Consider the following 19,149-nt stretch of genomic DNA (forward strand, 5'->3'; position numbering starts at 1 on the left):
TTAGGAGGACCAACACCACTCATGAGGGCTCCACCATCATGGATTAATCACCTCCCAATGCTCTACCTCAAACACCATCATGCTTGGGTTAGGTTTCAACATAAGAATTAGGAGGGATGACAGAAACATCCAGTCTTTTGCATTGGGATAAAATACTTATCAAATTACATGGCACTCGGGTTTCATAAATGAAATTCACTATATCCACAGTGAGTCAAACACTAGGTAGACAGCTATACTGCAAATTTGAACAAATGTTGTTTGTTTTTTGTTTTGTTTTTTTTTAACATTTATTCATTTTTGAGAAAGAGAGACAGAGCACAAGCAGGGGTGGGGCAGAGAGAGAGACACACACAGAATCTGAAGCAGGCCTTTAAGCTGTCAGCACAGAGCCCGATGAGGGGCTTGAATTCTAGAACTGTGAGATCATGACTCGAGCCAAAGTTGGACACTTAACTGACTGAGCCACCCAGGCGCCCCTTGAACAAATGTTTCAATGAAGGAATAAACAAGAAAAATATGGGGGGGAGTGCACCTCCAGGTGGCTCAGCCGGTTAAGCATCCAACTCTTGATTTCAGCTCAGGTCATGTTCTCACAGTTGTGAGACTGAGCCCGTTGGGCTTCATGCTGGGTGTGCAGCCTGCTTGGGATTCTCTCTCTTCCTCTCTGTCCCTCTCCGGCTCACACTCTCTCTCTGTGGGGAAAAAAAAAAAAAAGGAACAAACATAACTGAAAAATAGCCCTCAGCTCGGACTCACAACATAGCTCAGCTATATATTTAATTTAAAAGACTTCCTGAAATGGTGGGGAGAGGGGAAGAAAGGGAAAAGGAACGACCTCAATAACGGCAACAACAGTTACATGTCAGCAACCCACAGCCTAGCAGTTTTAATAAATTTGGACTCGTTGCCATGTCTGTACTGTCTTCGCCGTGCAGTTCTTAGTGTGGCTCACGAGCCACTTCCACCTAGAATGCCTGTTACAAAAGCAGACGCCTGGCCTGCAGGCATTTGTCACATCATTTCTTAAATTCTGTGATTTGAGCACTGGGTCCAATGGCCACGTGGCCAACGATTAAAAACGCAGTCCGTGCCTGAATTCTAGAACAGCATATACAGTAAGAGTGCAAACATGCAGGTCTCGAACGCAAGGACTGCCCGTGCCACCTTAGCTGCTGCCCTTCACAACTAAGAAGCCAGTGTTCAATGCATCAAAGCTCACGAGCCAAAATAAAACCTCATGAATCTGTCACATATCTGTGCACTGGAGGAAACAGGTTGGGTTGGAAAAGTGATCCCCCTGGAGTTTTCTTAGCACCTTCTAAAATGCCAATAACAACATTTCTCCCACTCTTCAAATTAATTTTAACAGTGAACTGAAGTGATACTTTTTGTTATAGTGACTAGTCAGGTAGATTCCACTGACAACTGAATTGCAGTCTTTATTAAAGTTATTTTACAAATTTACGTCTCCCAATATGAAAAGGCAGCTTCCATTTTAACACGTGCTTTGCAGATTTACATCAGCAGTAGGAAAGGCTTCAGCTGAATAGAGTTCAGTCTTCAAAAACGTGACTACATCCTTCATCTGCAGTCTTTCTATCTCCCAGTTATGGACCTTACCAAAGAAAGGAGAAAATGATCAGTTTGCAAGAAGACAACAGGCAAAATAAAAGCTAGTTTCGAGATCCAAGCATATCAACGTAATATCAAGCCAACTGCTCTTCAAAAGCAAGTGCTGGGGCGCCTGGGTGGCTCAGTCCATTGAGAGTCCAACTTCGGCTCAGGTCATGATCTCACAGCTCGTGAGTTCAAGCCCCGTGTCGGGCACTGTGCTGACAGCTCAGAGCCTGGAGCCTGCTTCGGATTCTGTGTCTCCCTCTCTCTCTGCCCCTAACCCACTCGCATTCTGTCTCTGTCTCTCTCAAAAATAAATAAAAACATTAACAAGAAAAAATTTTAAAGCAAGTGCTATCTTATGATTACTCATATTTTAAAGGGTTAGTAAGAGAATGTGCTAGGTAGGGTTAAAGAAAGCTCTATCAGTGAAAATTCTAAAAAGTTTAAAGGTCTCTGGGGCACGTGGGTGGCCCAAATGGTTAAGCATCCAACTCTGGATTTAGGCTCAAGTCATGATCTCATGGTTTGTGGGGGAGAGCCCCATGTCGGGGGCCCTGCTTGGGATTGTCGGTCTCCCTCTCTCTCTGCACCCCCCTCTCAAAAATAAATAAACATTTAAAAAACTAAGGTCCTCTAAAGGGTGGAAAAATCCCTTTCTTGGGATAATCTTCCTTAGAATACATACAATATCCCTTATGGGGAAAAAGCTTAAACAGTAGCCCATTAAGAGAAATGTGGCATCTTAACCTCAGTAATATACATGTAATCCATTTTTGGATAGGAAAGTATCATAATGTAAATGTGAATGTTTACATTTCACATAATATGCAGGACCAAATGGGTGGCAATTAGACAGATCCCAATGCTAACATATATATAAACTCATTCACAAGGTTCTTGCTCCATACAGAGACATCTGGAAAGGCTGGTCACGCAAAGCTGTGGAGTTGGAATCAAGATGAGATGTGAGCTCCCCTCTTACAAGCAGCTAGCTTTTCCTGGAGACATACTTCCTACAGTAGCCTCACACCGGCCCATGAAAACAAAGCTTAAATTCTCATCTTTCCTTCCCTTAAGGAACTCTGGGAAATGAATATGATATCATGGGTCTTAAATAAGAAATTTTTCCTCTTACCAAAAAGGATTAAAGTTGACCAAATGTAGCATTTATAAAACTCCTAGTAAATGACAGCTATCAGCTGAGTAAAAACCAAATCACGTACAGAAATGTTCTTTTCCAAAGAATTACTGCAATACTGCTGACGAATCCCCTAGAGTCCTTGTGACCACCCTCAACCACAACATCCCCAGCAGAACAGACATCAGTCACTGAAGAGTATCTCGTGTGCATTTTCTTCTTACCAAGATTACATGAAAACCCATTACTTTCAAATGCCGCATTTTCATAGCAAGGAATCCTCTGGGGTGGGTTAAATCCAAACAGTAAGTAGATCTAGGAACACACAGCACAGCTACTCTGAAAACAAAAATGCACAAAAGGAGACCCGTTATTAATGAGACTGCACGTACAATCTGCTGTGCTCCTGTTCTTTGCAGATTTCATGGCTGAGCTCTCTGCCAACCATAGGCCTCACCATTCCCCACTGCCCCTCCCGCCCTCCACCTCCTTGTTACTCGGCCTTTACAAACACTCCAGTACGTGAAGGCTGCTTTAGAAACTAAAAGCTTGCAATAATGCTTTACGCAGCTATCCCTCAACCACCTTCAAGGATGGCTACATTCTTGATGAGGAAAATATCCAGATAGGAAAGCATTTCAAGGCTTTCCTGTGCAGTGTTCAATCTCTGACCCGAATATAATTATTTATGCTACTAGAAGTACTGATGTAGAAAAACGAAATGGCAAATGATCTCCTTGTATACACATGGTCCAGAGAGAGCAGCATCTGAAAACCAGAGAGACCAAATACAAAACAGGAAACGCTAAGAGAAAGGCCAAACTGTTAAAAAGATAAAATCTGTATGTGTAACAAAATATGGAAGGCATAATTTGTTTTTTCATTGTTCTTGGCCTTTTGGAAAGATTAAGTTGGCTGGGGGGAAAATAAGACATTTGTATCCTTTCTCTCTTCTGTTATACTTTGGCTGTTATCTAAGATAACATAAGAGAAATTTTATCTTTTAAAGGAATGCTCACATTCCTTACTTCTCCTCAGGACTTTAGGCTGAAAGCTTGTACATTTATTAGGCCAGAAAAATGGAGTACCTGAAAAAGAACAATTAGCTTTCACAGAGGTCACAGAGAAAGCTATTCCTTCAGGGGAGATGGGTGACAGTACAGGGAAGATCACAGTGAAACAGATGGACAAGGAACAAGCTAGATGGATGCAGAAAAGGGTAAAGTTAAAGAGTCGTATGAGAATGGAGAGGGATGAGCAGGTTAAGAGTTTGAACGCCTACAGATCTGTTTCTATACCTCTCCCTACGTGCATGTCCTATAAAGCAATCGAGAGACAGGTTCCTTGGGGTCGGGATCCACGTCTGCCTCTACTTCGTGCACCCCGCAGGGCCTAGCAGAGCCTTTGTACGAAGGCTGACCGAACACGGGGTGTCGCAACATGACCGGAAGCACCTGCTTCACTGGCTCGGCAGGACATCCTCTGGGGCACAGTATCACAATTCTCCAGAGACACACGGTTTGTAGTATGCGAGTCAAGGAAACGGCTTATGATTAACTTCAATACAGTCTGACCCATACACAATACAACTTCATTAAAAAGCTAAAGTTTCTCTACCTTTGGAAAGATCCTGGTGGTAGAACAAAATATTTACTGGGTATTTAATTTTCATAGATACCTTCATTTTTTATGATGACTATTACACTATCTTGTCAAAAGTTTATATTGTACTGATAGTTTCAATTATGTTGACATTGTTTTATTGTAGTATTCAGCTTTAAAACCTGATTTTTAAAAACTTCCTATTAAAAAAAAACACACACACACTGCCTATTTAACAGCTCAACTCCAGTCCACTGTCTTTAATCAATGTCCACATTTACACCTAAGGAGATTAATGGATGAGAAGTCTCTTGGTACATTATAAGTTCTACACAAATATAAGGTCTTAGTATTGTTACTGCTACTTATTATGAAGTCTTTGAGAATTAAGATTTAAATGAACATATGCAAGCAACCTTTGAATATCTGCAGAAGTTACCGCATCCATATGGGAAAATGGAAGCACTTGACTCCTGTTAATATCCATTCTGACTTCAAAATCTGAAAGAAAAGAATTAATTTTTCAAACATTGCTCAAAGTGATTTTCTGTTTCAAAATGTATGCTACCACTACTAATAACGATAACGGCATCAGACAAAAACTATGTCGAGCTTACCACGTGCCAGACTCTAGTCTGGATTTCACACGTATAATCTCATTTATTCACCACAGGAACCCTAGGAGGTGGGCACCACGTTTACTGCCGCTTCACGGACAAGGGGCCGGGGGCTGGGGAGGGCCCGAAAACGCAGCACGAGTACGCACAGAGCAAGAGCCCAAATCAGGCAGCCCAGTCTGGGGCCAACGCCGCACTAACCTGCTGTGGAAAACCCATCTTTGTCCAAAATAAAGGAAAATAAATAAAATACGATAGAGGAAAATGTCATAAAGCCCCATACCGATATGGTAATTATGTGGCAACTGTACATTTCTTAAGAAGTATCCTTCTCCCAGGAGGCTACTTAGTGCGTCTGCCACCTTCGCGTTTGGAGATAGCGGTGTGGAAGGCAGCAGCGGCAGCGCTAAGTCTACGGCCTTGGGACAAGAAGCGTCAAGTTTTAGGCAAGCGGCCAAAATACGAAGCTTGTGAACGTTCCTCTCTATGTCACCTAAAAAAAAGAGAAAGAAAATCTAGAGTTAAGGAAAAATATTTAGTTACCAAAAAACACTAGTGCCACAGTTAAGATATTCTATTCACGTACATATGTTTCTGATTATTTGTTTCCTATCGAGAGGAGTCTTCGTGTCTCCCTAGTTCAGAGTCTAGATCAGTGCCCATATCAGTTCAGTCTAGATCAGTTCCCAGTGTCTAGATCAGTATTTGATGACCTCTTACAGTTTAAAATCTCTCTCAAGGTGATTTAGTCTAAACTCTTCACTGAGTGATGAGGGAATGCCCAGGAATGTTCAAGTGCCTCATGATTACCCAAAGGCAAAGTCGGGACTAGAATCCAGGTTTCCTGGGTTCAAGGCTGCTTCCCCCACAGTAACCGCTTAAAAAAAATCAGCACGTGGCATTCCTCCCTCACAATTCAACTTCAGAATTTCCTAACATTGTTTTTTCAAAGAATTTAAACTTCTCTGTTCAGACACATGATCAAATTTTGTATATCCGGCCAGATATTGCTTTTCTTTGCTTAATATAAAAGACCAAAAGTCAACAATTAATTTCGTTTCAAGAGTAAATAAATTCACTACTTTGGGAACTATTTGATTGCTTGACCTAGGGGGTGTATCCTCATTGTAGGCCACGAATGACAAAGTGTTTAGAGCTGCAGAAGCTGACTGAACTTGGCTTCAAAGGTGACACGTAAGGATTAGGAATTACAAACATCTCTGATCAAGGCATAGAGAACACCTTGAACACTCTGCCTTTGTACAGGTGCAGACAGTGTAAATAAAAGGAACAACGGGGGCGCCTGGGTGGCTCAGTCGGTTAAGCATCCGACTTCAGCTCAGGTCACGATCTCGCGGTCCGTGAGTTCGAGCCCCGCGTCGGGCTCTGGGCTGATGGCTCAGAGCCTGGAGCCTGCTTCCGATTCTGTGTCTCCCTGTCTCTCTGCCCCTTCCCTGCTCATGCTCTGTCTCTCTCTGTCTCAAAAATAAATAAAAAAATTAAAAAATTTTAAAAAACATTAAGAAAAAAATTTTAAAAAAAAGGAACAATGATGACGTGTTTCTTATCCTTGCCTTCTGTATCTGGGATCTGTCATTAAAGGAGGCTGGTTTGCTGGTTTAAAGCATCGGCCTTCAACTTCATCATTTGTGGTGCTGTCCTCAGTAGCATCTGCTCCACCTATGACCCCGTTCGGAATCACAAGGCAGCCAGGGTATTGCCTTATTTTAGTCACCATTGTACACCGACGCCATACCTGATGTCAGCAGCTCATTGATGATGTCCTTTTGGAGAAGCTGATTAATAAGAGCCAGGGGGAAATGGTTCATCAAGCAAAATGAAGACACAGCTTTCAAGAGGTTTTCAGAAGAGATGTGGTGAAGGTAACCAGTCAGAGAACGAGCCATAGCTTCCTGGAACCTTCAGGGGAACAAAGAAAAGTCAGCTTTCAAACATGAACAGAACACAAGGTCATGGTGAGGCGAGTTAGGTGCCAGAGAACCGATGGCTTTAAGGAGTCCAAAGAAAGGAAGTAAGAAAATCAGACTGGCAGGAAGTATTCACATGTCCCTCAGGTCAGGTGGCTACCTCATAATAAATATAGATTCTCAATAAATGCTAGTGAACTACTGTCATATGTCTTATACAGAGCAAATACTTCATAGGCTTTAACTCATTTAACCACTACTAAAGCTTTATGGGGTAGGTATTCTTATTATCCTCTTAAAAAAAGACAAGTAAAAGGTTCATTGAGGTTGAAGAACTTGTCCAAGAAAAAACAGCCAGGAAGTAGCAGAGACAGTGTTGGAACCCAAGTTGTCAGGCTCCAGAGCCTTTTAACCATGATACTGGATTTGTACAATGAGTATGTCTGTAAGGCCTGAAACACCACTGTAGATTCTCCAGCTATCAATATTCTGAGTTAAAAGTAAAAGAACTGCAAGCCTAATCCTACCACCCAGAACCAGTGTTATACAGTGTAACAAAGCAGTTAAACATGCATGAAGAGAGGAAAGAGCACGGTAGGTGAGGTCACTTGCCCAGGGTGACACTGGTGATAAACAGCACAGGCAGGTTCTGAACCCAGGTCAGTCAGAATCTTAGACAGCAGCTATCTTTCATTATGGGACATGCAAAGTACTGAGATAGCACACAGCAAAGTAAGTAGATAGAGCTTTGGGGATAAAGAGAATTTCAACAAGTGGAAAAGACAGATCATTTGAAACTGAGCAAAGAAATGGAGCCCTGAAAGTGCGTGCTATCTGTGCTATTGTAAGGAGCTGGTGGGGCCACGGTGCAGAGCGAAGGCAAGCGCGCCCGTGAACGAGCCCTTTGCACAGTGAGCCTGTAGAGGAAAAAGTCTCAGATCAGCTGGTAGGTCCCAGGGGCAGCAGGAGGGGGTGAGGGAGACAGTGGAGGCCAGGGCAGGCTGAGCAGGACTGTGGGAGTTACAATGGGATGGGAAGAAGGGGAAAGATCCCAGAGAAGGCAGTGAGGCGAGAAAGGGCGGGCTGCAGATGACCGCTTCTGGAGCCTGGGTGCTGATCACCTCTCGAATCTTCTCATCCCATTCCTGCCGTTCCTCATGTTTTAGCAGCACCCAACTACGCGTCCTTGCCTGCACATGCTCTGCTGTTTCTTTCCTCCCAGACTGAATATGGAGTCCTTTCTGCTCAGAATCTTCCTTCCTGCTTATCTTCCTATGGTTACCTCCTACTGCTCCATCTTCTAAGATCTGCTTAGGAACCACCTCTCCAGGCAGCACTGCTTGGCATTCATCCTGAACTTCCAGGTCACCAGGCTGGCTAGTGTCCTGGCACAGTCTTCCTCTATTGCCATTTATCCTGCATAAAATTCTCTCACTCCAATTTCTATGCTGTATTCAATTGCCAAAATCTACCTTACCCATTACATAGAATCCTGGCAAAAAAGGATTGTGTCTTGGGGCGCCTGGCTGGCTCGGTGGGAAGGGCACGGGACCCTTGATCTTATGGTTATGAGTTCAAGTCCCACGTTGCATATAGAGATTACTTAAAAATAAAATCTTAAAAAAAAAAAAAGGATGTGTCTCATTCATCTTTGTCCTAAGTAGCCACGTGCTCAGTATACGTTTTCTGACTAAATAAACAAATTTAGATGAGGAAGACATGAGGAAGAGAAGGTTAGCAGAAAAGAATCAAGAATAATGAGTTAAAAACTCACCCTGTTGGGTGCATTAAACATGTAGTTTTTTACGTGTTAATCAGACCTCAATAAAGTGGTTTAAAACATCACTTCACATAGTATTTAGTAAACAGTAAATAATTGCTGGAGGAGGAAGAGGAAGGGGGGAGAAGAGGAGGAAGAAAAGAAAGAGAAAGAAGAGGAAGAAGATACATGGTGACCACATGCAAACCACAGAAGTCCTGGAGTCCAGAGGCACACTAAGGACCAGAGATGCAAATCTGGGATTATTTACAGGGTGGTAAGTACAGATCAAGAAGAAACCAAAGGACTGAAAGGACAGCTTAACCGTTACAATGTTTTCTTCCTTGGGTTTCAAACCCAGGAACATATTCTGGATTTAACACACCCTGTCTCCCAGAGGCCATCACATAAACAAAATGATTAACGTACAACATGTGGATATACAATACGCTCAGCCAAATCTTCTACCGCTCTCTTCCAGTCAACTTATTTCCCAAATGCTCTAAGCTGGCCTGCTTTTAAAATCTTGCCACTACAGCCTAAGACCCCAGCATCCTTTCTCTCTCTTCCGGAGAGTGTTCATTTGGTACCTACCATTTACTGCCTTCCTCTGGATATCCAGCCCTGTCTCCTTAAGCGGGGTAGAAGAACAGGGAACACAATGTAACAATTTCGACCAAGTTGTCTCTTGCAATGCTTACAATAGGCTGAAAAACTCCCTAACCACCCAGTGCTTTTTCTCCTAATACCATGGAATCTGTGCAGCTGTTTCTGGAGTTTTAATTATCACTGCTTGACGGTGTTTGTCAAGAAAGTGCAGGAGGTACATGGGAGCCAGCCTCAAAGACAAGCGTGGGAGTAGAGAAAGACCAAATTTGGGGGTACTTTTAAACCTTTATTAGATGCCTATTCAGTGCCAGGTCTTGTGCTCAGTTCAGAATAACAAGAACCTGGGCCTCACCCTAGAGAGCTTTCCAACTGAGAAGCAGAGACAGGCTTATTGATAAGTGATTACAACTCTGTGTCAGGGCTCCACCGGAGATTCATAGATATGACAAGCACAAGGGCTCTGATGGGGACAAGTAGGGAAGGCATGGGAAACGCAGCACAGACTGAGTTTTTCAGTACGATGGAGGGTATAGTGGGCAGCTGCTTTTCAGTGGGCCAAGGATTCTTGGGTTACGTGCTCCAAAGCGACGGGCATGTGACCCAAACCCAGTCAACCAGACTTGCTGTTTTAGAAATTTGAATCCTGAGGGAAAACTACAGGGACAGAAAGCAGCTGCAGTCAGGTAAGTTACCTGATGGCAAAGTGATGGCCTGTGACTCTTGCCACTGAGACCCTCAGAACTGCCCTAGTTTATTCCTGCCAGCCTGTGACCTACGCTGTAAGTTTTTTTTGTAATCTAACAATTACTATGTGCCGGGCACTGCTTTAAGAACCTAACACAGGTTAACTCATTTAATCCTCATAACAACCCAATGTGATTAGAAATAATTCTTACTTCTGATCCCCATTTTAATAGATGATGAAACTGAGGCACAGACAAGTAACTTGCTGACAGATAAGTAGCTAACAAATGGCAGAGCTGAGATTCAAACCTAAGCAGACTCCGGAGTCTGGGCTTTTAACCACTCTTCTAGCAAGTGACATTTTATATGCATTTTGGGTTTCAGTGAATCCAATCTGATCTAGAAAGGGAGAAAAGATGTTCTGGGTGGAAAGCAGAGGTATGAAAGAGCCCAGCACGTCTGAGGAGCTGCTGTATTTAACAGAAGTGCATGGTTGTGGTTAAAAATGAAAATTATAGAAAGCAGTAGTCTGGGACCAATTGAATAGTCAGAGTGAAAATTGAACTATGAACTCAGGAGCTGAGGCAATAAGCTGGGAGAGTTTGAAATGAAGACTCCTATGCTGAATTAACAAATATGTCATAATGAACAAAGAAACAAGCAAGGCAAAAAAGAAAAAAGAACAGCAAAAATAAAATAAAGTTCTGTTTAACTTCTCAAATAAAGTATACTAATGTTTTATTTGTTGATATAGATAATGACCATGGATCTGTTCACTTGTAACAATCCATTAAGATTATGATAATATGTAATCTTCTCTTGAAGTATGTTATGCAGCAATAAACAAATTAAAAAAAAAAAAAAAGTACATACTCTTGGGTCTGGCATTTGTAGAAGTGATTGAGAGAAGAATACACGTGAAGAATAGAGATAATGCTTTTCATGTTTAGAGAAGCAGGATCATCTATCACTTTTTTCATGAACAAGTCCATCAAATCAGTATGTCGGAAGCCAAGGTCTTCAAGTAAAATGAGGAGAAAGAGAACCTTTAAAAGAGTGAATTGAGGAAAAACTTTTAATAATTATAGTATGCTACCAGTAATTGTTTTAGATCTCAAAAAATTTAAACAGCAATAGAACTGTCTGAAGAGAATATTCTCCACAAAGAAACAGTTCTCTCTTCCTCACGAAATCTGTTCCAGTAATTCTTGAATCAGATATTAATACTATCTTTTTATAAGCTGAGAACCAGAGCATACAATGGTTTCCATATTTCTAAATCATTTCCTATAGGTTTTTCATACAACAGATATGAAAACTACTTTAAATACACCTTTTCTGAGGTTTTTCAAAATGACTGAATCATTTTGAACTATTCCCTCTTCCAAACCCAGACACTTCCTACATCCAAAAGGAAGAGAGAACATGTAAGAGGGAACTCAAAAATTTCTCTATTCCACATTGAGCTGTACAAATGAGAACAGAGATGAAATACTATGATTAAATTAAAATTTCCAGTCCACTTCTCATTTCCCTCTTGGAACTTCTCACAATTAGTGCTTCTCTTTCCAAAGAAAATTTCCATGGCAATCTCAATATATACTTTACCCTCCAAGGTAAAGTGAATCTAGTGATCTAACGCAATTACCACTGCTTCGTCACAAAAAGAAATTTTTACCAGCTGCTTCTAGATATTTATATTGCTAACACAGCCCCCAAATTTAAAGGTTCTTACTCTGGAGGAAACAAGACAACTTTTCATAAATAGAAAATAGGCATGATCATTAAGTAATGGCATTTTATTCTTCCAAATGCATAAGCCTGTCACATTACCCATTTTTATTATTCTAAATCTAAAAAAGTAAAAGCAGAAACAGAAATAATCCTAATTATCCAGGGTACCACACAACTGGTTTTTTTTGAAAAACAAATAGAAGAGCAAACTTTGGACAATATAATTTTTATTTCAGAAAGATAGTCAAAAGATTGAATAGTATATTAACAGGTAACTCCTAGACATAAATGATAAGGAGCTGATTTTTCAAAAGTAAATCCAACATTGGAATATTTTGCTCTATTAACTGCTATAAAGCTGATAGAGAAATACTCAGAATGGGAAATGAATTGATACGCTTCTCCCAAGTTTCTGAGGCTTATTCTAAACTGCTAACAAACTTACTTGTTTTAACTTCCAGATGTCAATAGTTGTAGCCACATAATCTGCTATTCCCTTAAAAAGATCTAAATTACGGTATCGGAGGTCTCTGCAAGACTGCAGTATGTTGATCAATACTTTAAAAGGACTCCCATGGATATTACCTTTAAGAATGAGTTAAATAAACAAACAAAAATTACCACATGGCTTTGAACGTAACATCCAAGATACTCTACACTCGATACTTTTGTTTCTTTAGAAAAAAAAAAAAATAGCACTGTACTTTGTAAAAAATAAAGGCAAAAATAAAATTCAGATCTAATCATATCATCAGATAGTGTCTGTATAACAGCAAAGATCTTAAGACAAACAAAACAAATACAGTCCTCAACAGTAGGTCAGATGCTAAGAATCATGAAAGAAAAATTCCTCTTACCTAGGACCATCTTACTGCATTCATTCAGAAGTGTAATAGAGCGGTGATTCATGGCAGCTAAAGCCTCAAACATGTGCTGGCTATTCAAATCGGAAAACCTGTCTAATTCTCTCAAGGCTTTCATCTAAAGAAAACAAACTTTAATTTATAACTTGTGGCAAAGTAAAGTAAATTTATCTTTAAGTAAAAAGGATAAAGTTTGAGCAGAATGACTCAAATAGATACACAGGTTAAACACATATATTTGTATATACAAAAAATATAAATCTGCATCTATTATTTCACTTTAGCAAAGTTATAACCCAAAAGCACAACAATGTCCTCCTAAAAAACTGACTTCAGGAACTGATAGCAGGTCGTAAGAAATTTTTTTTTTCAAATCCTGCCACTAGAGGAAATCCAAAATGTGTTTACCTCCAGTTTCCTTTTAAGAGCAATTGGTGCGTCTTTTCCAACACATTTCATCACAGCTTGTAATGTGAAGACACGTTCAATTTTCCAGACTTGCTGATCGGCTAGTATCCTGTAATTATACACAATAAACACCACAATTCTAGTATCTGAAAACCAAAGTTATCTTAGAAGTCATTTGGTCCTGCTCCTAATTCTAGGCAAGGAAGATGAAGCCCATAAAAATAATGTGCCTTCCCACGGGGGAGTGTAAGTAGTTAAAGATGCAGGGCCAGCCCAGCACTGTCCTCTCACATTATTCTGCTACCATTATGAATAAACAAATCACATCAGGAGATTATAATAAGACATCCCAATGCACAGTCAATGAAAAAGGAAACTAACTACTATCCTCACAGACCTATGGCAACAGATCAGTTGCAGCAATTTTATAAATTATAAAACTCAAGCCCCTTTTCAGGCCAAGTCAGCGATACGTAACCTCCCCATGGTGCCCAAATGACCGTGATGAGCGGAACACATGTCAATTCTCCCCCAGCCCACATCAGTACTGTGTTTTAAGATCAATTTAGAATTCACTATTACCCACACTTTTTTTTTAATGGTAGACCCTAAAAGAAGTATTATTTCTAGCTTTTCCTGATCCAGAGTCAGGATTTGAAGTTTACTAAGGTACTGAAGACTATACTACAACAAAGTCTCCCCCCACCCAAAAAAGGCAGGTCAGCTTTCCTCTTGGTTTTTGATTGGAGATATAAAAGGGATAGAGAATGCCACATGAAGAAAGCGTAAGACAGGACTCACCGCACTCCTGCTCGAAGAACATCCACATTCTTGCATGGCTCCATTGCCTCTAAAACAGTTGACAAAACTGAAAGACATTTCTCATCACACTCATTGATACGTTCCTATTGAAATATAATTACAAGAACACTGCAGATGATAAGCCCAGAGCAGACGATCTCACCAAAGCAAAACTGCTGAACTGATGCTTTCAATTATATGACTAAGTATCAAACCAATAATTCATAGCCAGCCCACAAGAAACAACATCTTTGGGAAATGAAATGTATTATGTAGTGAATTTCCCAAATAACCAACACACGCTTTTGTGCACCAACACTTTTTACATTCATCATTACCACTGAAAATCCATTTGGTACTGATCATATTCAGAAGCTTCTGAAGTAACTTTTATCAAACATTATTTTGACTTCTTCTTAGGACTCAAGTTCAGCATGAAGACAACAAATGCAGTAACGTAAGAGCTACTGAGGTATACACGGTAACCTGTCCATCCCCAAAGAAACTCAGATAGCTGTTCTCTTACAATTTCTCTCTGTCCTTTCCCGGTTATCATACTGTAGCTTCAGTTGTGAATCTTCTGGTCCACATCTGCTATCACATTTTACCACTGGGTCCCAAGGGGGGCTCCAGGCCCCCAGCTCCATCTCTCAGATCTCCTGGATTAGGGTACTAATCTAGATTCTAGGAATGGCGGTGGGCATAATTCGGAAAGTTAATAGTGACAACACAGTGTATCTAGTACTCTACAACTTAATCACAACCGGTTCATACACCTCACAAAAGTAGTTGTGAACACATGTGAGAAAACTTGGGCTGCAAGAGGTATGCTCTTCTGCTAAAATGGCATGACCAACAAGGCACAAAGTCTTAGGTTAGAACCAGGTAATGAGAAGAAATGGAGAAGGCCGAAAGAAAAAGAAAGGTCTCATTCCCATGGGAGGGTTTCCATATCAATTTGCAACATTCCATCATTATCCGCTGTGAAAGGAAAGACCAAGTGACTGAAGGACAAATTCAGCAATGACATACTGAGCTTTCATCTCCAGCCAAACTGTCTTTACAACATTCCAACAGGTCAGCAAGACACAACTGTACCTAAAGATATACTGACTCCAAATATCCACTGCTCATACCTCACCAATGCAGAGGCTAAGCTGATGGGGATACTTGTCCAAAATCCAGTAAGAGCATTGCTAACCAGGTGGTGACTAACTGGAATCACTTTTAAATAACTGTGCAGAGAACACAGTCTACCAAATAAACAGAATAAAGGCATATTCTGTGGTTTAAGCACACACACACACAAATCAAAACTCATTCTTAATGAAGGATGGATGGAAATCAGAGTAACATAAAAAGTTAAACACAGTTATATGCCTATGAGCTTAATTCTTCAATTCTATAATAGGAAGGACTACACGTGAGATCATCCTCAAGAAATTTAAAAATTATTGGGACACCTGAGTGGCTCAGTCGGTTAAGTGTCTGACTTCCACTCAGGTCATGATCTCACAGTCTGTGGGTTTGAGCTCCACATCAGGTTCTGTGCTGACAGCTCAGGGCCTGGAGCCTGCTTCGGATTCTGTGTCTCCCTCTCTCTCTCTGCCCCTCCCCTGCTCATGCTCTGTCTCGGTCTCCGTCTCTCTCTCTCTCTCAAAAATAAATAAACATTAAAAAAATTAAATAAAAAAGAAATTTAAAAATTATTTAATCCTGATCATTGAGTTTAAAAGACGAGATGTCCACCCTTAAAAGGTACACAATTAGTTGAATGGGCTATCATTTCATCATCACATCTGGTGGTGTTTCCACTCATACAGTGATCTAGAATATAAATTTGAACATGTTGACACTTTGCTTAAAATACTTCATGGATCCCCACTGCCTATAGGATAACTCCAAACTCCTTACCCAGACATAAAAGGCTCTTCATGATTGAGCTCCGCCCCCCTTTCCAGTCTTGGTCTTGCCTCTATACGCATAACCCCTCCTCCTTGACCACAATTACACAATTTCCTCCGTACTACCTCAAACACACAACCCCAATATTCTATACTTCAGCACCATTGAACTACTTCCAGCTCCCCCAAACCTGACAAACTTCTCTTCTGAATAGGCAATCTTCTCTGCTTCAAATACCATCCCTTTCACTATCAATCTCTCACAAGCTGCTGCTCGTTCAACTTAGATATCATCTCCTACTGGGCTTGAATCCTTGTTCTACTATGAACTAGGTATTTGCTAATTTACTCAGCAAATCAAGACCTACAAAGAGTGACATTCACAGCAAGGTAACTTCGGCCAGGTTATTTAACCTCTCTAAGCCTCAATTTACTAATCATTAGTAAGATGATAGCATCTATTTAAAAAAAATTTTTTAATGTTTATTGATTTTTGAGAGACAAAGCGTGAGTGGGGGAGGAGCAGAGAGAGAGGGAGACACAGAATCCAAAGTAGGCGCCAGGCTCTGAGCCGTCAGCACAGAGCCTGACGTGGGGCTTGAACCCACGAATCGTGAGATCGTGACCCGAGCCGAAGTCTGGCGCTTAACCCACTGACTCACCCAGGCGCCCCAGTAGTACATATTTTAAAGGCTACACTGAGGATTATATGAGACAATTCTGTTTTCAAACTTTGTACGTGTGTCTCTGCCTCAAACACTAACCCTGTACCCTCCTCCCCGTCTCTTCTTCCCATCATGAAAGCCATCTCCTGACTAAGCTGTTAAGTCTGTTACACACCCTTACAAGACTATAGTTTTCCTTCATTGCACTTAAAGCTCCATGCGGCCGTTATTTTGTTCATAATTATATCCCCTTGCACTCAGCACAGTGCCTATAATTTAGTAAATGTACGAGTTATTAAACGAATGTTGGTTATTTTTATAATTGCCTACAAAATATTTGTCTTCCCTTCCCTTTCCCTTTCCATAGGGAAAACAGGAATGAGGTCTCCTAAATCTTTCTCTCTAGTAGCAACTGCAGTAACTGATACACTATTGATACGAAATAAATGTTAATTGTATGAATAAATGAATCCACTAGCTGTCTGACTTTAGCCAAGTTGTTTAACATCATCAACTCTGTTTTTTCATCTGCAAAACTGAGGTAAACATCGACCCTGCAGGGCTATTGAGAGGATTAATTAAACTAGGAAAAAGTGCAGGTACTCAACAAATATTAGTTCTCCCCTCTTCCCTTCTCTCCTGCCTTCCACTAACCAACATTTCCTTGTATGTTTTGTATCTCTCCTCATTTTAGTCCTCACTATTGGTTAACTCTGGAGAAGAAAAAACGGCACAAGCTTTCATAAATGTCCATAGCAAAAGGAAGGAAAGGCCCAGTCAACTTAAGGTTTCTAAATCACATATATGCAAAAACAAATATAAACTACCATTCCACTGATAATCTCTTCCAAGGAGGATACTTCTCTATTTCCCCTCAGTCTTTCAAAGTATGCCATGTCGAGAAAAACGGTATTTAAGTCGCCTTTTGATTTTACCTGGACCACTCTCAGCAAAGTCTGTACCAGCAGACTGTTCTGAGGAATTCCCAGCTTCACTACAGCATGAAGACTGAACAGCAGGTGGTCACAGTGCATGATCTTGGCTTCTCTCATCACTTGTTCACACAGTTGGCTAAATGCAGGGTGGTTAAACATCAGTTGTCTCTCAATGCGTTTCTGGTCATCAGACATCCTTTTGGCAATGGTCCACATTGCTGAAATATAGTTGCTACTGGGGAAAGTAGATGCTTCTGAAAATGTATCTAACACATCACTCAGAGAACTACACTCCCGAGACAGTTTTCTATAGTTGACAGGGGTTGGTTTTGTTTCCTTGGTGAGAACATCTTCATTGGAGGCCTCGTGATGAAAGTTTATCTTCAGTCCCTCGTCAGAGAAAAGAGAGTGTTTTGAATCAAAGGAGAGTCTTCTAGGACAAAGCACTCTGCTAACTGTAAGGACTGTTTCAGTGCTTACGCCCTTTGTTTGAAAGTCGTCTCTTGATTTAAAAATTAAGGCATCCTGAAAAAGGTACCTAATAGATGACTGCACTCTATTGCCAAAGTCACTTAAGAGAAGGTTTCTTAGGTTTGAATTGTATGAAAAAACAATTCTGGGTCTGGAAAATCCCAAAGGATACAGCCTCATAGTTCTGCTTGTTGGAACGAAAGTACTGAATTGTCTGAGGTTCCATAAAAAGGAACTTGCTCTGTTCATCATTTTGCTATCCACTCAAACACTTTCAACTCGCTTTAAAGTAGTCTATGTAACACAAATGCCACTTCTAGGAGTGAAAGAGAAGACATGCCGTTGTTTTCCTGTGGGGGAAAGGGTTATAAAAGGAATACAAATCAAAGCAAAACTTTTAAAGAAACGAAATGAATTTAACAGAGACTAAAGTGAGAACCTATGGAGACATTAAAGATTAAAACGGTAAAAGTGCTTTACCAACATGGGCTTCCTCCACATCCACCAATGTGTACACTGTCTCAGAGAAGCCAGGTTACTTTGGAAGTAGTCATCGTATAAATGAGTTTTAAAAATAAATAAGTAGAGTGGGGTTTCTGGTGGAAAGTGTCCCCACAAAGTTTCCTTTTAAGAAAGGAATTTTATGTTACCATTGCCTGGAGAGATCTTCAATGAGAAAGTTTTAACGTTGGCGGATACTTTTTTTTTTTTTAATTAAATTTATTGTCAAATTGGTTTCCATACAACACCCAGTGCTCATCCCAACAGGTGCCCTCCTCAATGCCCATCACCCACTTTCCCCTCCCTCCTACCCCCCATGACGGATACTTTTCAACATGAAGATTTAGCAACTGCCAAACCCGGACTTGTAAGAATAGGGACTGGGACAAGTAGAACCGCTGAGGAAAGGAAGCAATAAACCAAAGTGACGCTTGCATGCGGCCTGCGCTTAGGAGATAGATACATGAGCCAGTATCACCAGATCTCAGAAAATGTTAGGAGCCAGTGCTGAGCCACCCAATATTAACCCACCTCCCTAAACTTAATGCCCGAGCAACTCCTGAGACTTTTCTCCAAAAAGCAAGAAGTCTATGGTACAGGGCTGCCAACTGTTCCCGCCTATGCTCGTCGCCCACCCGCCTATGCTCGTCGCCCACTCACCTGAGGTCAGAGCCCCGTGGTTCTATACAGGCGCAGCCATGACAGCTTCCCCGCGAGCTGCGCGTATCGCGAGGTTTTACGGATCCCTCATAGGTCAAAAAGCTCCCGTTCGCGGTAGTTGGCGAGGTTAACTTCCTGAGAAGAAAGCCTACCAAAGAGAATGACTAGTTTTCTTGGGCTTAGGGATAGGGACAGGGGAGAGCATAAGGCTTTTAAATACAATGTGTGATCGTGTACCCCAACACCTCAC

The 19,149-nt window shown here is 41.0% G+C and overlaps 1 protein-coding gene across 2 annotated transcripts; it reads right to left on the reverse strand.

Moving 5' to 3' along the window:
- Positions 1 to 1,422: 1,422 nt before the first annotated feature.
- Positions 1,423 to 19,148, reverse strand: FASTKD2 (FAST kinase domains 2). 2 transcript variants are annotated; one of them, XM_019446236.2, is made up of 12 exons: positions 18,900 to 19,148; positions 17,268 to 18,088; positions 13,764 to 13,867; positions 12,963 to 13,071; positions 12,549 to 12,672; positions 12,137 to 12,276; positions 10,831 to 11,003; positions 6,734 to 6,897; positions 5,261 to 5,470; positions 4,777 to 4,861; positions 2,983 to 3,097; positions 1,423 to 1,618 (listed from the first exon to the last, which is right to left on the reverse strand). In XM_019446236.2, the coding sequence occupies exons 2-12, from the start codon at positions 17,988 to 17,990 to the stop codon at positions 1,499 to 1,501; spliced, it is 2,067 nt and encodes a 688-aa protein (XP_019301781.2). In that variant the 5' UTR covers positions 17,991 to 18,088; positions 18,900 to 19,148; the 3' UTR covers positions 1,423 to 1,498. The 2 variants fall into 2 exon arrangements, 1 of the variants encoding a protein (XP_019301781.2); XR_008423283.1 differs by lacking the exon at positions 1,423 to 1,618 and adding an exon at positions 3,847 to 3,957 and having other exon boundaries at positions 2,999 to 3,097.
- Position 19,149: the final 1 nt, after the last annotated feature.

This window comes from Panthera pardus, unplaced genomic scaffold (genome assembly GCF_024362965.1).
Source record: "Panthera pardus isolate Hobbes unplaced genomic scaffold, ASM2436296v1 HiC_scaffold_10, whole genome shotgun sequence".
NCBI classification, from domain to species: Eukaryota; Metazoa; Chordata; class Mammalia; order Carnivora; family Felidae; genus Panthera; species Panthera pardus.

What these genes read in the sequence shown, in the direction of transcription:
- FASTKD2 (XM_019446236.2), bottom strand. Translation starts at nt 17,990, where the DNA reads ATGATGAACAGAGCAAGTTCCTTTTTATGGAACCTCAGACAATTCAGT. An exon ending in GTTCTTCGAGCAGGAGTGCG is followed by an intron (nt 13,072 to 13,763) that starts GTGAGTCCTGTC and finishes GTATAATTACAG; the next exon opens with GATACTAGCCGATCAGCAAG. An exon ending in TACAAATGCCAGACCCAAGA is followed by an intron (nt 6,898 to 10,830) that starts GTATGTACTTTT and finishes GTTCCCCTGAAG; the next exon opens with GTTCCAGGAAGCTATGGCTC.